The following is a 17,593-nucleotide window of genomic DNA, read 5'->3' on the forward strand; positions in this document are numbered from 1 at the left end:
CATACACTTCCAAGATATTTCTTATAATTGGCCTCTGAAAGTTCATCTGCTAATTCCACAGTAAAGGAAGGCCGTAACTTTTAGTAACATGGAAAGAGGCACTTCATGGCAACACTCCTCAGTTCAGGAGTGTCAACAAGCCAGCTTATCAAAATGCTGATAAAGCAGCAACAGAAAAGAAGTTTGGGGACTTGTGCTGAAGGGCCATTCAGTGCACTGGTGAATAGAGTGAGCAGAAGGCAGGAAACTCTGCAGTTAGTGAGGCTGCTGCCAAGGTCGTGTCTGCCTCTCACTCTGCCACTAACCATTCAACCTCTCTACCTCTCTTCCACTGTGTCTGGCACTAGACCTTTGTTTGCAAGCTTGTTCCTGTTGATTCCCACTACTAATATCTGTCTTTTTCCTTGTTTTGATTAATTTTGGTTGTCTAGGACAAAATCACGGCCTTCCTTCAGAAAGGGAGACCTTTGCCAGGGACACTACTGAAGGTGGGAATTTGTCCCTGATATTTTTTTTTTTTTTATTCAGAAGCTATTTAATTACACTGTCTATTGGCATCACAAATAGAAATTTCCAGTCCATTTTTTTTCCTTTGCCTGTGTATTTTTGTATCTTTGCCTCAGCTTTCTTTGCCTAAAACTTTCAACAAGCAGAAGTGCTTTTCAATTAAAAAAGCTAATTAAGCCACGAGAATTTTCTCTGCCTTCTGCTTCTGTACATCCCATGGACGACTTCTCTTCCCACATTTTCTACACCTTTCTATTTGCCTTTCTGTGCTTCTGCTGCTCAGCCTGTATACTAGTGTGATCTCACTTCTGCTACAGTTCTTAGTCATTTCCTCCCGCCCCTTGCAATCCCATTTGCCTTCATTCCCTAGCTGCCAGCTCTCTACATCCCTGCATATGCAGTAGGCTCCTATTGCCATTTCCACATATACAGTGGGAGGTTACAAATATATATATTTCTCCAATCAGCTCTTGAGTGGCTGTTCAGCTGCAGAGATCTCAGTCTCTCATTATCCCAATGGGCCTGTGAATAGAAACCTACTGACGTCGGAGAATATGAAGGTCTAGACTGGCATGAGCAAACTAGTCAAAGGTGACACTGTGCATGCCTTGTATGTCCCCAAACGTACTCTCATGTCTATTTTAAATTCCTACTCATTTGGAGACCAAGGATACTCTCAATAAACAATTTACTTGGAAAACATCCTTTGTAGTCTTGGTGGTTTAATGCACATTGCTCATTACCCTAAATTATTTCCTTAGTTACATTTTTATTAAAATGCCCAGAGTGTCTTGAGTCTGAGGTAGGTTCCCAGGAATTAAAGATTAACACCAACAGGGTTTCCCTGGAGATTTCAGAACATGAAAAGGGCAAATTGCTGGTGTACAGAAGGCAAACTCCTGTTATGGCAATGTGTCCACAGCTGTTATGAAGGGAGGCAAAGCCTAGCAAAGTGAGGTCAATAAACCAGACAGTAAATCAAGCTTATGAAAGTCATGACTGGTGGAACTACATCAAAACATTATCTGGGAAATATATGACAGCCATGGATGAAATAACTTTTGTCTCAGGAAGGCAGATGGGGGCAGACTGATTTAATCTGTTGAGAAGCAGGGAAGAAACACTGAATATTGATACTTCGGGAACTGTCTAAGGACTAAATGACAGTGAGAGTCAGAGGCAAAACAATGTGTAGTGGCAACACACACAAGCTTCTGTTTAAAAGTTCTAACGTAACATAAATGGAAATGAAGTTTTGCAAAGAGGCTTGTTCTTCTGGAGAATCCCATTCTCTTTTTTTCCTGTGTTTTATACTTTCTAGAGCTCATAATGTGCTTTGTTTGCCAAATGTACCTACCTATTGCCCAGTAAGAAGCAATATTTTTTTTTCAATACAGAGAGCAGGTGATATTAAGAAAGGATTCTGAGCATGATGGCAGGGAAGTTAAATTTATTGAATCTTTGTACCAACTTTCACATATGGCTTTCAGAATTAGCTCCAGTGAACATATACTTCTGTTTGGAACCTAAATTTCAGTTAGTTCAATTTAAAATAACTAATGTCTAAAAAGATAAATAATAAAGTTAGTAAGTCCAATTATTCTCTTTATAAATACTCTAAACAGGCCTGAAATCTGGTAACAGAATGTGGTGATTTACTTGAAAAGTAAGTGGGCAGCTGGCTGGTTTATCAGAAACAAATGATCCTTCCCCAGTACTTGCTAACTTCCTCTGAAAGCTGTAACTGTTGCTGGTTTGCAGGGAGATACTCTGAATACAAAGAACAAAGTATAAATGGCTGTGTTCCAAGCACACATGGTAGTGGCTTTGTTATGAGCTAGCTACGCACTATATGAGGCAGCGTTTTTAAGGAGCAGTAATGACTTTTATTAGACCAATAATTAGAGTAGGCAAGTTTTCTTCAAGTCTAGAATAAAAGCAGTTGCCCTCAAAGCTAAACACAGGTCGAGAAAAATTGCTGTGAATTTAATTTCCAAACCTCTGTAAGATTCTTTGTTTGAAATTGCCTTAAGATTTGCAGCTCCCTAATAGAGAATTAATTTAAGGTCCAAATTTGAGTGTCCACCTGATTTTTCTGCATGCAACAGTTTTGCTGCCTGGCAGCTGTTTTAATCTGCAGGCATTAATTGTAGATGTGATATGCTGCTTTAAAAAGACCACCTATTGTGTGTACAGCACTTAAGGTATAAAACGTACTCAGCTGACTTAAGAGTACTGTGGTTCCAACCCCAAAGAACTCAGGCATCTTTAAAACTTATTCCTTACAGCCTGCGGCTATGAGTAAACTGTCTTTGTTAGCTGGGTTTGAGTTCAGGCTTGTTCCTCAAGCTGAGTGCTATGGAAAGCTATAGAAATCTGCAGAAACAAGACCAAACTGGAAGGAACAAAAATTAAAGTGGAAAAGGAGGGATGTGCCAATGAGCTCTGTAACCTGTTTCTTCCCTGGAGGGTGCCTGAAGCACACTACCATGGAGAGTTCACTACTCTGTACATACAGAAATTTCAAAGATGTTATATGTTGCCCTCGGTTACTGGAAACCCCTTCTAAAGCAAAAGAGTCATCCATCCTAAAAGCATTAACACTGGCAGATCCAGTCCAAGTTCTTTGATCAAATAGTGACAGCCCAAAATATTACTCTGAGCGGCGCCAGTTCTATCCTGCACTTCAAGGGAACAGCAAAGCACCATTATTTGAATTGCACATTTGGTCCCCAGGCTGCATTAAGCCCTTAGAAAAGGCTCTCACACTTCATATCCCTAAAAGTAGTAGATGAAATAAAGAGAAACATGAAGGATAGGGGAAAGAAAAGAGCTCTACCAAATGAGAACAGACATATTAGACTTTGTTTCTCCTGAGAAAGCTGTCTGTCAGGTTGGTATGAAATGCCGGTGTTCAAACACAGATCTCATTTAGAGTTCAGGCCGTACAACAGCACTTAGCTAACAGATGTTTCTGACTGTAAAAGGACACTACTGTCTGTAGGACTTGCCTGCTGCAATGGTATCTAGCCATTAAAATCAAATTATAGAATCAGGAAGAACCAAATCTCATGTAGCAACATCTGTAGGATCCAGAAGTGGGGCAAGAGCCACTTATAATCATCCCACTTGTCCTAAGTGCTATATCATGTTACACCAAGGTCTTCTGTAGATGGTCCAAGTGCAACAAGGAAACAACAAAAACAAAGGAGAAAGGAGGCAGTAGAACTTAAAAAACTGTGTTCAGCAATGCCTGCTCTTTACAACAGTCACTGTTGCGTATACACACTCACTCATCTTCCCTGTCTATTCTGAGTCAAAGACTAAATCAGATTCAGCCAGAAGGTGGCCTAATTAGATTGCTTTTATATTCAAGGTAGCACCACCTGCAGTCATTAACACTATAAATTGTAGGAGTTCTTTCATGACAGAGCACTACAGTGCTTGACGAATAGGAGGAGGCAGAGCTGAGTGGCTTTAGAAACCAAGAGAGAAGGAATCAGAAGAGCATAGGAGACTTCTGGGGCTGTATCTCAGTGGGTTTTATGAAACAACGTTATGTATTAAGAGGGTGTCTTAGACAACAGAAAACCTCGGCATTGAGAGCATTTATGCTTTATGGATTCAGTGTGAAATTTTAGGCTCCAAACATGCCTTAATTTTCAAAATGGCGGGGGGGGGGAAGGGAAAGGTTTCTCAGATATATGATATTTTTAATACCAAACAGCATTGATATATGGATATCTTATCAAAATGCCTGGATCACGTGTAGTTCCTGGCTCCTCATTTCTCTGAGAGAGTTCCAGTACGACACAGGAGCAGAGGAGACAGAGTCTTTGACTATTATTGCTGCTTTTCAGAGGTATAGAAGCTCTAAGATGTTACACAGCAAACCCTTCAGCAGGCACTGGTGATATGGCATGGCCAACTTTATCCATTTTCGCGTGGTCCAATTTAAAAAGACCCTGGCATTTAACATTATATGAAAATAAGGCCTTGTTTTGATCCATCTACAGATGCATCCAGAAATCAAGCCACTATTCAAAAAACATACTCACCAGGAGCTTTTTTCACAAAGAGCTCACACAAAGCCCAACTGTCAGAAGTCTGACACCTGGAAGACCACAATGGCAGCAAATAGATGTGCAGGTTAGCTACTCTATATGTGAAGCAGGTATGAACTAGAAAATTGAGGTAGATATAGGACGGCATCTGGAAGAAAGAGAAAGGCACGAATGCAGGAGTGTGTCTGAGAATGGAGTAGAAAATACCTAGACAAATTATTTTGAGTGCTATTTTTTTATTAGAAAGCCATCACAGCTATAGATCAGAGAACTGAAATCCATATACAGGATATTATTTGCATAACTCAAGTTTCCAAACAATGGAAGTATGGGATCTTTTTCAAGATTCACAAGAGCTGTGTGACCCCGCCACACCTTCCATCATGTGGCAGATGATCATCCATCATCCCAGGCAAGAACAGAGTTCTGCTTTTTGCAGTGTAGGAGTTGATTTGGATGCCTGGGGGAAAAAAAAAATATAATGCTTGGGGAAGCACTTTCAACATGAAGTTAACTTTCTTTCACAGAGCAGTAATGATCATGAAGATGACACTGAAAGCCAAACTCTGCAGTCTGTATCAAGACACAGTAGTGAGATAAAGAATGAGCCCAGAAGAGGTGGATTTTGAGAAAAATGAGGCAGTTTTGACATGACCAGGCTTCCTATGCAGTAAATGATGCGGTCATTTTGAAAATTATTTTTAAAGAAAATGGTGCAAATTAGATGTTTTGGTATTTTTATTTTGATTCCATTTCCCTTTGCATCTTCACTGCTAAATGTTATATAGTTCGAAGTAAATAATAGTCAGCTCTACTGTGTTCGCCAAAGGTATTACAAAGCACAGAAGGGTTGTCATGGAGACAGAAATTTTTAAGTGAAGCAATCGAATCCCTAAAATATTTAAGCAACACTTACTCTGCAGGACAAACATGAAGTAGAATATATGAGACAAGAAGCTATGTTGGAATTTCTCATGTTGAAATTGAAAAAGAAAATAAACCAAAACCCATCTCAGGAAATAAAACCAAGTTGCTGCTAGATGTGTTTAAATGAGAAAAAAATGTGCACAGACACTTTCATGTCTACACAAGGACATGTGAACTTGTCACAGAAAAAGAAATAAGCATAACGACATCTGTGATTTTCACCTGCTTCCTGGCTGAAGTGGTGCGATGTGTCTTTTCTGATGAGGAAAGCAGGTTTCTTTGGGGGTTCAAACCATCAGGAAGAATGAACTGTGTTTTCATTTTGTCTGCCATTTATTTTCGAGTGACTGCTTAACTTGCTGAATTGATGCAGTGAGTTGGTAATACGCAAAGGCATAGGCACCTTGTGAGAGGACACTAAAGAGGTAGCTCAGACCTACAAAAATCTAATTCCTACTCGGCATTGTTTCAATACTGACCCTTCTCAGACCTGAAATAATACAAAGAGCAGCTGCCAAAGGCAATCTTTTGATCACCTTTTCCATCACACTTAATTAAGCTAACTTGGTAATTACAAAAGGGATGTGTTTTGTGGGACAAAAATTGGATAGCTGAACTCAAAGCGTACCCACCAAACTGTGACCAACACTGCGGGTAGGTATCATGAAACAAATTTTGACCAAGTTTCCAGTCTTTCCCATTACTCCTGGCCCTTACTGCTCTTTTCTGACAGGTTTCTTTTTCTCCTTTCTTTGTGTCATCTAGTCATTTCCTCTCCTCACTTTGCACTAAGCAACAAGAGGAGAAAACCAAGGAGTCAGAGGAAAGGAGCAAAACACCGGCTGAAAAAAAGAAAGCAGAAATGGAAATCTGAACAGATGTCTCGAGCAAAACTCCCATGGACCTTCACTGGGATATCTGCCCAACTAAGGGAGCATGGAAAGGGCAGGAAATGGCCTAGAGAGATCTTTAAAATATTGCAGAGCTTGTAGTTAATTCAGATCAAGTGTTCCTGGGGACAGTTTATAGTAATGAGGAGAATGTACTGAAGGTGTAGGAGGGACACATAGTTTTTGCAATATTGTTGCTTTCCCAGGCTCTCCTGAATCTGTCATTTGGAGAGCTATATGTTTTAACCCTCAGGAGAACACCAAATAGAAAATAAAAAGGTTCAGTATGAGATAATTTATGGCAGGCTAAATACCACAAATTTATCCATTTGGCCTTATAATAAATCCCCCCACTGATTAATGCAACTTCCTAAAGTTACTGATAAAGGAGCCCTGCATTCCCTGCAAACACCGAATGGTTAGAGGGCTGCAGCTCTGACAGCTAACATCCACAGCATGCATAATGCAAGTGCCTCGCCACCTCCTGTTGCTAATTGACAGAGAAAAGGAGGACATGGGCAGTATATAAAGGGTCCACATCTGATAACTGGCCTACCCCCACATAAACCGTTGACAGCTGACACTTGTCACCTGATGCAGGGGAATCTGGGACACTGAACTTGTCACACCTTGGCACCCCCACATAAGTTTGTGTCCTCTCTTAAACCTGGCTTCCTGCTTCCTCTGCCTTCTGCAGCCAGCTCCAACTTCCTCTCCTGGTTGTCATGGCTCTCAGTATTTCAAACCTTGCCTTTCTGTTTTTCCTTTCTCATTCCTGATGAAGGCTTCTCCAGGTCTCTCAAACAACATCAAGGTTTTTTTAGCACTGGAGTTTACAATTCCCAGTAGCAACTTGCTCCTTTTCTCTCTTCTTCACAGGCCAAACTTCGACCTGTTCTTCATGCTTATTCTGCTTGACAAGCTCTCTTTCAGAAAGCATTTACAGCAATGCTGATCCCCCCAAATACACGAGTGTCTCAGCACTCGTTCTGTTATTTTGCGGAAGGCTCTTACAAGTGTGAAAAGGCAGTGGTCATCTCACGCAGCTCAGGGAACTGATTGACTTTTTAAAGCACTGACCTCTGTATATGTGCAGATTAAATGCAAGGATCCACTTTTCGAGACATGCACGATGGGGCTTCAGGGGAACAAGTGTGCAATTATATAGTGACTTCACCAGTGTACCACTGTTATGGGTCCTCTGGACTACTGAAACAGTCCAAGACTAATCAGGGTGCATTTTGTTCTGTGCACAAAGGCCTTCCTCTTCCACACACTCCTGATGTTATTCTTGCACCCTGGGGGCTGCGCAACAGACGAGCACGATCACCCTGTTCACCATCAGCCTTTATTCCACCAGGTTAGTCCAAGTAGTGGCTGTGAAGGTGACAGCCCTCTGTCCTTGGGGCATGCAGCACAGACAAGCCACCGCACTCAGAATCAGGGTCTGGATTTCACAACTCACATGAGCCTCTGCAGTCCTTGCCCAGCCTTTAAGTTGATGGAGCTTTTGAGCAGGGTCACACTTCGACAGAGCTGGCCGTAGCACAAACTTAAAGTGTTATACAAATAATAAAACCTTTTCATTAATTATCAGGCCTAGACAACACATCCAGCTCCCACAAAGCACTCGCTTCTCCTCTACACATGCAAACACTGTAATTTTTGTATTATGCTGATTCAGTAATGGATCATTTGGTAATCATTCATTAACTGAAACGCTCATGTCCAACAGCAGCACAGTATCTCATCTCTGTACCTTCAGAAACCCTCAAGAGATGATTAAAAAGCCCCAAGCCCTCAGAAATGTCAGTCTGGGAATCCCTTTGTTTTAAATGAAACTAAAGATTAATCTTTTCCCTGAAATGCTCAGCTTGTTCTGAATGTTTGTTTAAATCAAATACAGGTATGCTCTATTCTTTCTGCAGAGCAGTTTGCCTGCTCAGAGACGGAGAAAGACTGTTGCAACATAGATGCATGCACATCTCCACATAAAACAAACCCCACACCCAGGTCTGCAATCAGTTGGGTGTCGCAGGGGATAAGGAGGTATTTTAACAATGCTGCAGCTTGTTGGAAGAGAAAGAAGGGGAGGAAGTGGAGAAGGCATGGGGGGCAGAAAAAGGAGAACAGATTTTTCATTATAAGGATGACATTTACAAACACCATTCCCTTTGGGTGAGGTTACATTTAAGCTAGACAGCTCAGACAATATTAAATCTGAGATGAGGCTTTATTTCTGAGTGCTTTTCTTCTGAGGAACCTGAAACACTTTCAGAGAAGCATGACTTAAGCCTCACAGCAGCAGCGTGTATGAAGCAACAATTATTCTCCATTTAGTAGATGGGGTATAAAAATGCAAAGAGGTCACGTGAGTGGTTCAAGGGCGTAAAGGAAGTCTGTGGCACAGCACAGAAATAGAATCCAGACCTCTTGACTCCTAGACTTGAACTTGAACCACAAACTCATTCTTCTTCCCTTAAATACTGAAGAAGTTGAAAGCCACGCAGCATCAACAAGTCAAAGATCTGAGCGATGCTTGCCTTAGATTTTGTAAGTATATACCTAAAATAGTATATGCATACACAGGAAAAGATAATTACCTGGAGCATTACATAGCAAGTGTAGTATAAATGGCAAATTTATTTTCTTCCTTGGTGTGCTGCTGGAGCAGGACTCCCTGAGTTCATTTGTGTTCCCAGCTGGGAAAGGATTTCAGGAAATGGAGTTGGGAGAGGACAGTTAGTGCATGTTTGTTGACCTGGACCTTTCTTATTTCAATCAATGAGATATTTACAAGAAAAATAAATAAATATGCGTGTTTTATGCTCTGATAAAGATGATGTTGCAAGGAGAATGCAGGAGCAAAGGATGACCTTTTTTATCTATAGTAAAAGCTTCTACAGGGTTTAAAAAAAAAGATGTTAAATTATAACAGAAAGAAACAACAAGTAAGCCTGGAAAGATTGTTGCTTATTATCATGTTTGAATGGAGACATGGCAGCAAAGATCGCCTATTTCTGAGTGTAATTCTTCAGTGTTAAGCAGCAAAGGCTACTCTCAAGAGAGATTTCTAAAATGAAAAGTTGCTTATGTTTTCACTGGTTAATGCTTAAAATCTGTCTTCTGGGTTCAATTCACCAACTTAAAGCATCATACAAAGAAGGCAATTTTAGACAAGTCTAACCTTCTTTCATGACTAAGGGAAAAAAAACTCAGTTATGTTTTCCAGTGTTTGATCAGTGTGCAGGTTTGTCTGACACTGGCTATTTACTTTTCATCTGAAACAAGGCCCTTCACAGAGACTGGTATGTGCTCTTTACTGAGACTATCTTTGAATACCAAGACACAGCTGCATCTCCAGTACTGTTAGTTTGGTTGGAAGGCATTAGTCTCAAAACCAGGGAGAGACAGAGAACATTTGCCTCCCCTAAGTGGTTAGTCTTGGGTGAGGACTAGTAACAGTAAATTAAAAGGAAGAGAAAAAGGAGAGACCTCTTGCTTTTCTTTTTTGTTTTGTTTTCTCACTCTGGTAGTTAAGGCCTATTTGTCTGAATGCATGTGTGTTCTGGGTCCTGATTTCTAGCTTCACTGTTTTAGAGTGATACTTTAAAAAAAAACCATTATAGATTCCTTTTAATTGCCCAGCTCCCTCAGTGAGCAGCCTATTGCACTCAGCAATTGACACATCAAATTAAACAAGATGCCAATACTTCAAGAAGGAGAAGTATTCATACAGGGGTAAAGGCAGACCTGCTTTTTGCCTCATTCCAAAGGAAAGGAGAGCTGCAGCCGGGCTGTTGTGGGAGTCCAGTCCAAGCCCAACACCTGGATGCTAGCCTTCCTCCCCACACTGAAGCAGTTCCTGGTTTTGTCTATACATATATGCAACAAGATATGGACCAACATATGTGAAGAGAAGAGAATCAGCACAAGACCAAGCTACCAGAACAGCTGCATCCATTAGACTTCTCCCCAGAGTGGAATTGCCATCCTTCATTAAGCCGTGGCCACTACTTGTTATTATTACTGAGTTTATATTGCTTCATTGGGGTTTTTCAGTCGTAAAGGAACACAATGTCTAAGGATTTGCTGGAGGATGGGTGACATTCATTTTAAAATCAGAACTAATCTATGCTAGGCAGATAGGCAGTTGAAGATAATTTATATTAAGGAGAAAATGCACAGTCAGATACATTCAGGTAGCAGCCCACAAAACGAAGACTCATGCGTCACTGACTTCTGAAATGTCCTTTTCCAAAGCCCCATCCTGACACTACACTGTGTGATTTGAGGGCTGTACCCTAGTTGTGCTTATTCTGTGGGCTGCAGGTTAGAAAATAGTGCCTTTTTGCTGCTCAGAGTCATTCATACCTTCAAGCTTGATGCTCATTATAGTCCTGCAAGCAGGTGAATCTCTAAGCTGGGATCCCTTGCAGTCTAATGGCAACATGAAATACTGGATTTACTAATGAGATGTTACAGGAAACTGATAGAGGTAATTTGTACAGAGAAGTAATCTGCCCAGATAAAATAAACATGGAGTTGAATCTTTGTACAAAACTCATTGCTAACCTGAAACAAGCTTTTTTGTCATACATTATCTGTTTTTAATTAGGGAAAATACAGTACAGGGCAGGGTTGCTAAACAGTGTGTATTTGTCTCTGTCTTGTAGATAAAATTCTGTAGCTCAAAAATGGACTAGAATTTCACAAACCTGAACTGACAATTACAAAGAGACTAAAGACATACAAAGAATGGTCTATGTTCACAGCATTAAAGGGTATGTTCTTTGCTGTTGTGGTGCTGTGACTCAAATCACTAAGGTGCTGAAAAGCCAAAGGGACTCCCTTGCTGCATGGGTCTGCACTCGCACCAAGATAATGATGACATTGTGGCGTGACACATCAGTATACTCAGAGGTAGCATTGAATAGTGAGAAAAGGTCACACTGTGTCTGATTCAAAACTGGTAGAAAATAGTACCTTGAAGATCCCCACTTCACTCAGCAGAGGAGAGCTAAGTACATGGAACACAACAGCACTCTGACAAGCATTCATTCCTCTGTTAAAGTTATTGCTGTTGTTTGGTGCAGTACCGAAAAGATGGGAAGAACAGGGATCATTTCCTGTGGGATTTTTATTTTTCACCTTAGTAGCACAATCACATTCTTTTTAAAGACATTTGATTAATTAACTTTGTAGGTAAAAGCCAGTGAATGATATTTCATTTATGTCTTGCAGGTTTAACAATCATTTCTAGTCACCCAGAAAAATCTTCCTCAGTATTGCCATTGGGCAATATTCTTTCCATGTCATTTCCAGAAGCTGCAGAATAGCTAAAATACATCTGCTATCTACAATTATCTTGATGTGTCCCATTACTTGTATTGCAATCATGTCTAGGTGACCTAGCACAGATTGTGTTCCTCTGGGCTGGCCAGTTCGTGACATAGAAAGAGACTTGCATGAAGGGTTGTGAAAAATGGAAGAAGAGAGAGTGAAGAAGGCCACTGAGGCTTTCAAGCCCAGCTCCTCAGACTTCTCCTTACCATGAAAGGACACAGCAGTGTTTTCCTCCGTTACCATGGCATTCTGCAAACAACTCCAGCACACTAGCTAGAAATTAAGTGGGCAAACCTCTAACAGTTTGGCAGTTTGAATAAACATCTGTGAGGATCTGGCTGGACTTGGGGACAGGCTGTCCTTTGCAAAAGAAACCACAGAAATTGGTAGAGACACCCCCCCTTGTCTAAGGGCCTCTGCAGAGTCTAGAGGAAAGGGTATGAGGCAAAGAAGATCTATATCCAGAAGATGAGAGAGACAGGGGAGTGGCTGGAAAAAAGTGTCCCATGGCAGGGAATCCTGTACAGTGCAGAAAGGTAGAAGGGAACAGAAAAAAAAAAACCAGATGAATGGAGGAGACCAGAGAGAGAGGTGCTTTCTATTCCACAAAGAAGAGCAGGATGCATATTATATTGCAGATGACAACTGCAGTGCCTTATGTATCATGTGTGATCACACAATCACTGGCATCTTCCCAGGGAACCTCTTGAAGGCTTCCAGGCTTGTGGTCTTGGAGAAGGGCAGGTTCTCCTGAAAGGTATTACCAGCTGCAAGAGAAGCAGGGACCACAGAGCTGTAAGCTGAAGATACTAATGATCTGAAGTTTGGGCAAAATTTAGGAGTTCATTTAGGAAACCAATGGGGACAGAAAGAAGCAGAGTGAACCCTGCTAGAACATTAAATCATAAATAGCTGGAGTTGTCTGACTTTCCTAAGGCTATTCTTATTTCTATTCCTAAAGCTTCCTATCACAGGTCATGTGAGAATTTAAATCAGCCTCTTGGGTTGGGATGGGCATTTTTTTCTGAGTAAGCACTATATATAAGACGACATATATTGCTTCAGGTAGTCCCTCCCTTTTCGGGAAGAAGTGCTGTTCAGAAGGGACACCCTGTGATCACAGTGACAGTGGGGCTGTTGGCCAACCTCCTCTCCTGCGTGACTTGGCTGAATGTGGCAGACTGTCAGATGCTTTGCATCTGTGTGCTCCCATTCTTGCACTCCTATGTACATATCCCAGTCTCAGCTGAGGCTGCAAGCAGGAATAACTTAAAATACCACAACAACAGCTGTTTTGTTGGATTTTATGGAACTGAAACCCAGCAGTACTAGAAATCTTCAAATAAAGCTTTTTCCCATAAAAGAAACTTCCAGATGCATGAGCCCTGAGTGCTTGTGAACAAGCAATGTTTGGCTAGTAAGCCTGCCCTTTTGATATCTGCCACTTGCCATTTGATCTATAATAAATATGTAATAACTTGCTGAATACCACAGTAATTCACGAGAACATTAATGCATGATTTGGTGGTAAAAGGGTACATAATTTCATTAGAGGGCCACTGTCAACCTGACTGCATATTTTAGCAGGCTTTCCTTCCCTGGATCGATTGTTCCTGAATAAAAAATTCCAAAACTGAGAGTAGTCCTTACTAAAAACTTTTATGGGTTTGACAAGTCAGTGAGCAAGTGCTGTGATGCTCAAAACTACATGTGATGTGTAGTATGTTAATTTTACCAGTCAAGGAACCTCCTTTTACGTGAAGCATTTCAAAGAAAACCAGGTCATTTGTTCCACAGGTGGCAGGATGATGTGCGCAAATATTCTCCCTACATTTATGATCTTACAGTAAGGTGAAGAGACTTCACCTACAAAAGATTCACAAAGCTTTACAATGCTGTAACTGCTCACTGTGATGTGTTACACACTTTCCAATGGCTATAGAAAAAGGAGCATGAGAGGATCATGATCCTAAGCAGGATTTGTATACCACCTAAACTGCTTGAGATGGATGTCTAACCAATTAAAAGCCTCCAGCACTAGAAATGGAAACCTGTGGTCAGTCTCCTGCTCTGCTTGGGTACTCTTGCCTTTAGAAAGCTTTTTCTAAATCTGAAGTCTCTCTTGCCGCAGTGCAATCCCATCATTATTTGCCTTGCCTACAGCAGACATAAAGGACACGTGATTTCCTTCCTCTTTGCAGCAGCAGCCTTTTGCGTATTCAGCATCTGCTATTCCCCACTCAGTCCCCTCTTCTCTGAGTGAACACACACCCTTCAGTGCTTTCCAGACTTCTGACTGACCTTACTGCACTCCTCTCACCTCCTTCCAGCTGGGCACATCTTCCTGGCTACACAGTGCCCCGACCACCGCTTGCTACTCTAGCTAAGGCACTGCTGATGCAGAACCAAGCTGAAGGATGACTTCACATAACTTTCAGTCCGCTTTCCCAGTTTGTGCAGTGTGGTGTTTGCCTTTTTCATAATATTAGTGATTGCTGTTTAGCCTGTGATCCTCACAGATCTTTTTTTTTTTTTCTTCTTCTGCAGAGCTGCCATCTCACCTGTTGTTCCTCGCTGCATACTCGTGCTGCAGGCTGCCCCTGCATGGCTAATGGACCTTGTACTTGACAGGTTTTCTGTAAGACCAGTTCGACAGATTGTTCCATTTTTACAGTTTGAATCCTATTCCCCAATATGCCTGCAGTCCCTCCCATCCAGGGCTGTGTGGAGATTTAAAAAGCAGACTCTATGCATCATCCAAGTTACTAATGAAAGTAATGAACTGTGCCAGGCCAGACCAGACTCCTGGGGAACTCAGAACTGAGAAGCTCAGTTTATCTTTCTATTTTGACAGCAAATTGTCTGTAACTACCGAGCCTTGTTTCCAATCAGTTTGATACTCACTTTTCAGCTGGCCATATTTCTCTTCCTTGCTTACATAAAACTCTGCCAAAAGCCTGCTGAAAATCAAGATACATGGCATTTACTGCTTCTCCCTGTCAGCATGGTAAGGATTACCTCATCAAATGATGAAACTAGATGGTTTGACACAGTCTGTTCTTCAGAAAGCCATGTTTTTTTCCCTCTAGGTACTTATGAATAATGGCTTCAGTAATTTTTCCAGTATTTTTGCAGGAACTGAAATAAGCTGATCTCTCTATAATGCTCTGACTCTTCTTTCTCCCTTTAAAAAAGTATTACATTTGCCCTCTTCCCTTCTTTGATATCTCACCTTTCTTGACAGAACCACAAATGGTTCTGAAATTACATCAGGTAATTCTCCAAGCATTCTGGGCTATAATTCATCAAGCCCAGTTAATTTGAATATAGTTGGCGTTTTATGCCCTTCCGAATGCATTCTCCCCTTCTCCTAGGTGGAGATCATACTGCTTTGCTGTGGTGTTGGTTGTGTTGGTTGCCTGCCTGCAGCTGGCTCCTGAAGCCCCTGAGACAAAAACAGCACGTGGCTTTCTCAGTAACATTTCCCCTTTCTGTTAATAATTAGCTATTTCCCTGGGATTCGTTTTACTCTGAGTGTTTCTTGTTACCCTTTAGGGAATTTGGTTATGTTACCTCATTTTGTGCTCTTGCTTTTGTGTTTCAATCCTATATGCTAGTGCCATGTTTGTACACTCATCCTCAGTAATCCTCTGGTTTCTTAATACCTATCTTCCCTTTCTAAGCAGCCTTTCCCTTACATCTGTCCAGTATCTCTGAACATTTTAAAATATGCCTTCTTGATGTCTATACTCCTTATTTTGCTGTCTTACTTCTCCTTCAATTTCCAAAGGAATGCTATGGAAGCTGGAAGCAGTTAGCTACTCTGAAAATGAGATTTTAATTGTGTTTTTATTATTTTGATCACAAGGCCAGCATTTTAACTGTACAGCAAGAAGAGCCCTAGGCCTCCTGTTTCTTCAGCATTATTGTAGAAACATTTTCTGCCAGACTGCATTACAGTGCGGATGCCTCTCAAGATTTCTTATCTGTGCGTGGTATCTGATGCAAGGTGCACAGAGTGCTTTTGAAAGTTTTCAAAAATTGGCAGCGTCTCCAGCTGCTAAAGTCTCTTGTGCTTCTAGTCCCCATCAGGAGAAAACAGTCTCATATCATCAGGATTTTCACAAATGCTACAGAGACAGCTAATTATGTCACCCACAGACACATTTGGTCTTGCTGGGAAACATACAACTGTCTCCATGGGTTTTTAGCTACTCCTCTTAAAGTACATTTACCCAGGCATAAATCACCAATGCCAACTGCCCACACTGTACCACAGCTGTATGTTTCTCAAACTGTATTCCATTTGAACACATCTGTTACCTAATAGCAAAGATGGCTTTGAAAATTTAGATGACAAACTAGACAAGACTTGTGCATGTGCTCTGCAGTGAGAGGGCACACTGAGAAGGTTTAGGCCTTACGGTTTCAAGAGCCAAACTTAGCATATTTTTCAAGTTCTGAGCCATTTGGATTAGAAACTCATCTCAAGCCTTTCAGTTAGTTCCTACACCTACGACATGCGAGATGATATGCCTGGAAGTCATCAAAATTCAGCCCATGTCTGTCTTACTTGAACAATAGTGATGCTGACAGAACAACCACAAAAGAAATAACAAATCAACAAGCTGATCTACATCCTTCCAGCATCACTTCCTAAAATGTGATGTAACCACATAAGCATACCACAGCCTATAGGTTACATGTCTCACACAAAACCTGAGCACCTGCAAACGTTAGAGAACGTAGACCTAAAGTTAAAATTTGCAACTTCGCATTAACTGAAGAACACATACATCTCTTCTCTTGCTTTCATGTTCTGTCCAGAACTAGAAGCAGGATTAGCTAGTTATTCCAAGAAAAAAAAAAACGCAAAAGAGCTGTATAACATTTCTGATGGAATAGGATGGAATATAACAGAAACCAAAATGTGGGGAGACAGTCTTCTCATATGGTCCACAGTCCAGGCTTACCAGCTTAACAGAATTCAGTAGGTCAAATAATGAGCTGGTATGAAATCCTGGCCCAATGAAAACCATGCCAAAACTCCCATTGATTTTTCTGGGGCCAGGATTTCAGCCTGCCCAAACTGTGTCCAAATGCTGACCTTTTTAAAAAAGTGGTAAATGTCATGCAGCATTTTGTATGTGAATATATTCTCTCCTACAAAGACAGGCTGAGAGAGTTGGGGTTGTTCAGCTTGGAGAAGAGAAGGCTCTGGGGAGACCTTATTGCAGCCTTCCAGTACCTGAAGGAGAGCTACAGGAAAGCTGGAGAGGGACTGTTTACAAGGGCGTGTAATGATAGAACAAGGGGTAATGGCCTTGAGCTGAAGGAGGGTAGATTTAGATTAGGTATTAGGAAGAAATTCTCTTTGAGGGTGGTGAGGCACTGGAACAGGTTGCCCAGAGAAGCTGTGGATGCCCCCTCCCTGGAAGTGTTCAAGGCCAGGTTGGATGGGGCTTTGGGCAACCTGGTCTAGTGGAGGGTGTCCCTGCCCATGGCAGGGGGGGTTGGAACTAGATGATCATCAAGGTCCCTTCCAACCCAAACCACTCTATGATTCTGTGGTATTCAAACTGGAATGGTTTTGGGCAAGGAAATATACATAGGGTGGTGTCCTGGTTTCAGGTCAAAATAGGCTCTGGAAGACACTGTCCCTACTGTAGGTGAAAGGATGGACAAAGGAATACTCTGCAATGCTGGCAGATAGAAGCCAAGTAGGGTGCTCTGTGGAGCTATGGATTTTGGTATAAGAGCCCATTTTGGTATGGATCCCTAGATCCATGAGAGTTATATTATTCTCCACAAGATGCACCACGCTCAAATGCTACTCAGCAACAGAAGCGGTTTCTCTGT

At 41.4% G+C, this 17,593-nt stretch overlaps 1 protein-coding gene across 1 annotated transcript in view; it reads left to right on the forward strand.

Moving 5' to 3' along the window:
- Nucleotides 1-8,898: 8,898 nt before the first annotated feature.
- The window catches only part of CD28 (CD28 molecule), a 29,979-nt gene continuing 21,284 nt past the window's right edge, over nt 8,899-17,593 (forward strand). Inside the window, exons 1-2 of the mRNA XM_054830699.1 lie at nt 8,899-8,941; nt 14,282-14,741. Coding sequence (XP_054686674.1) covers nt 14,711-14,741 — 31 coding nt within the window. The 5' untranslated portion in view covers nt 8,899-8,941; nt 14,282-14,710. The remainder of the gene's footprint in view (nt 8,942-14,281; nt 14,742-17,593) is intronic.

Source organism: Grus americana, chromosome 6, assembly GCF_028858705.1.
Source record: "Grus americana isolate bGruAme1 chromosome 6, bGruAme1.mat, whole genome shotgun sequence".
NCBI lineage: Eukaryota > Metazoa > Chordata > Aves > Gruiformes > Gruidae > Grus > Grus americana.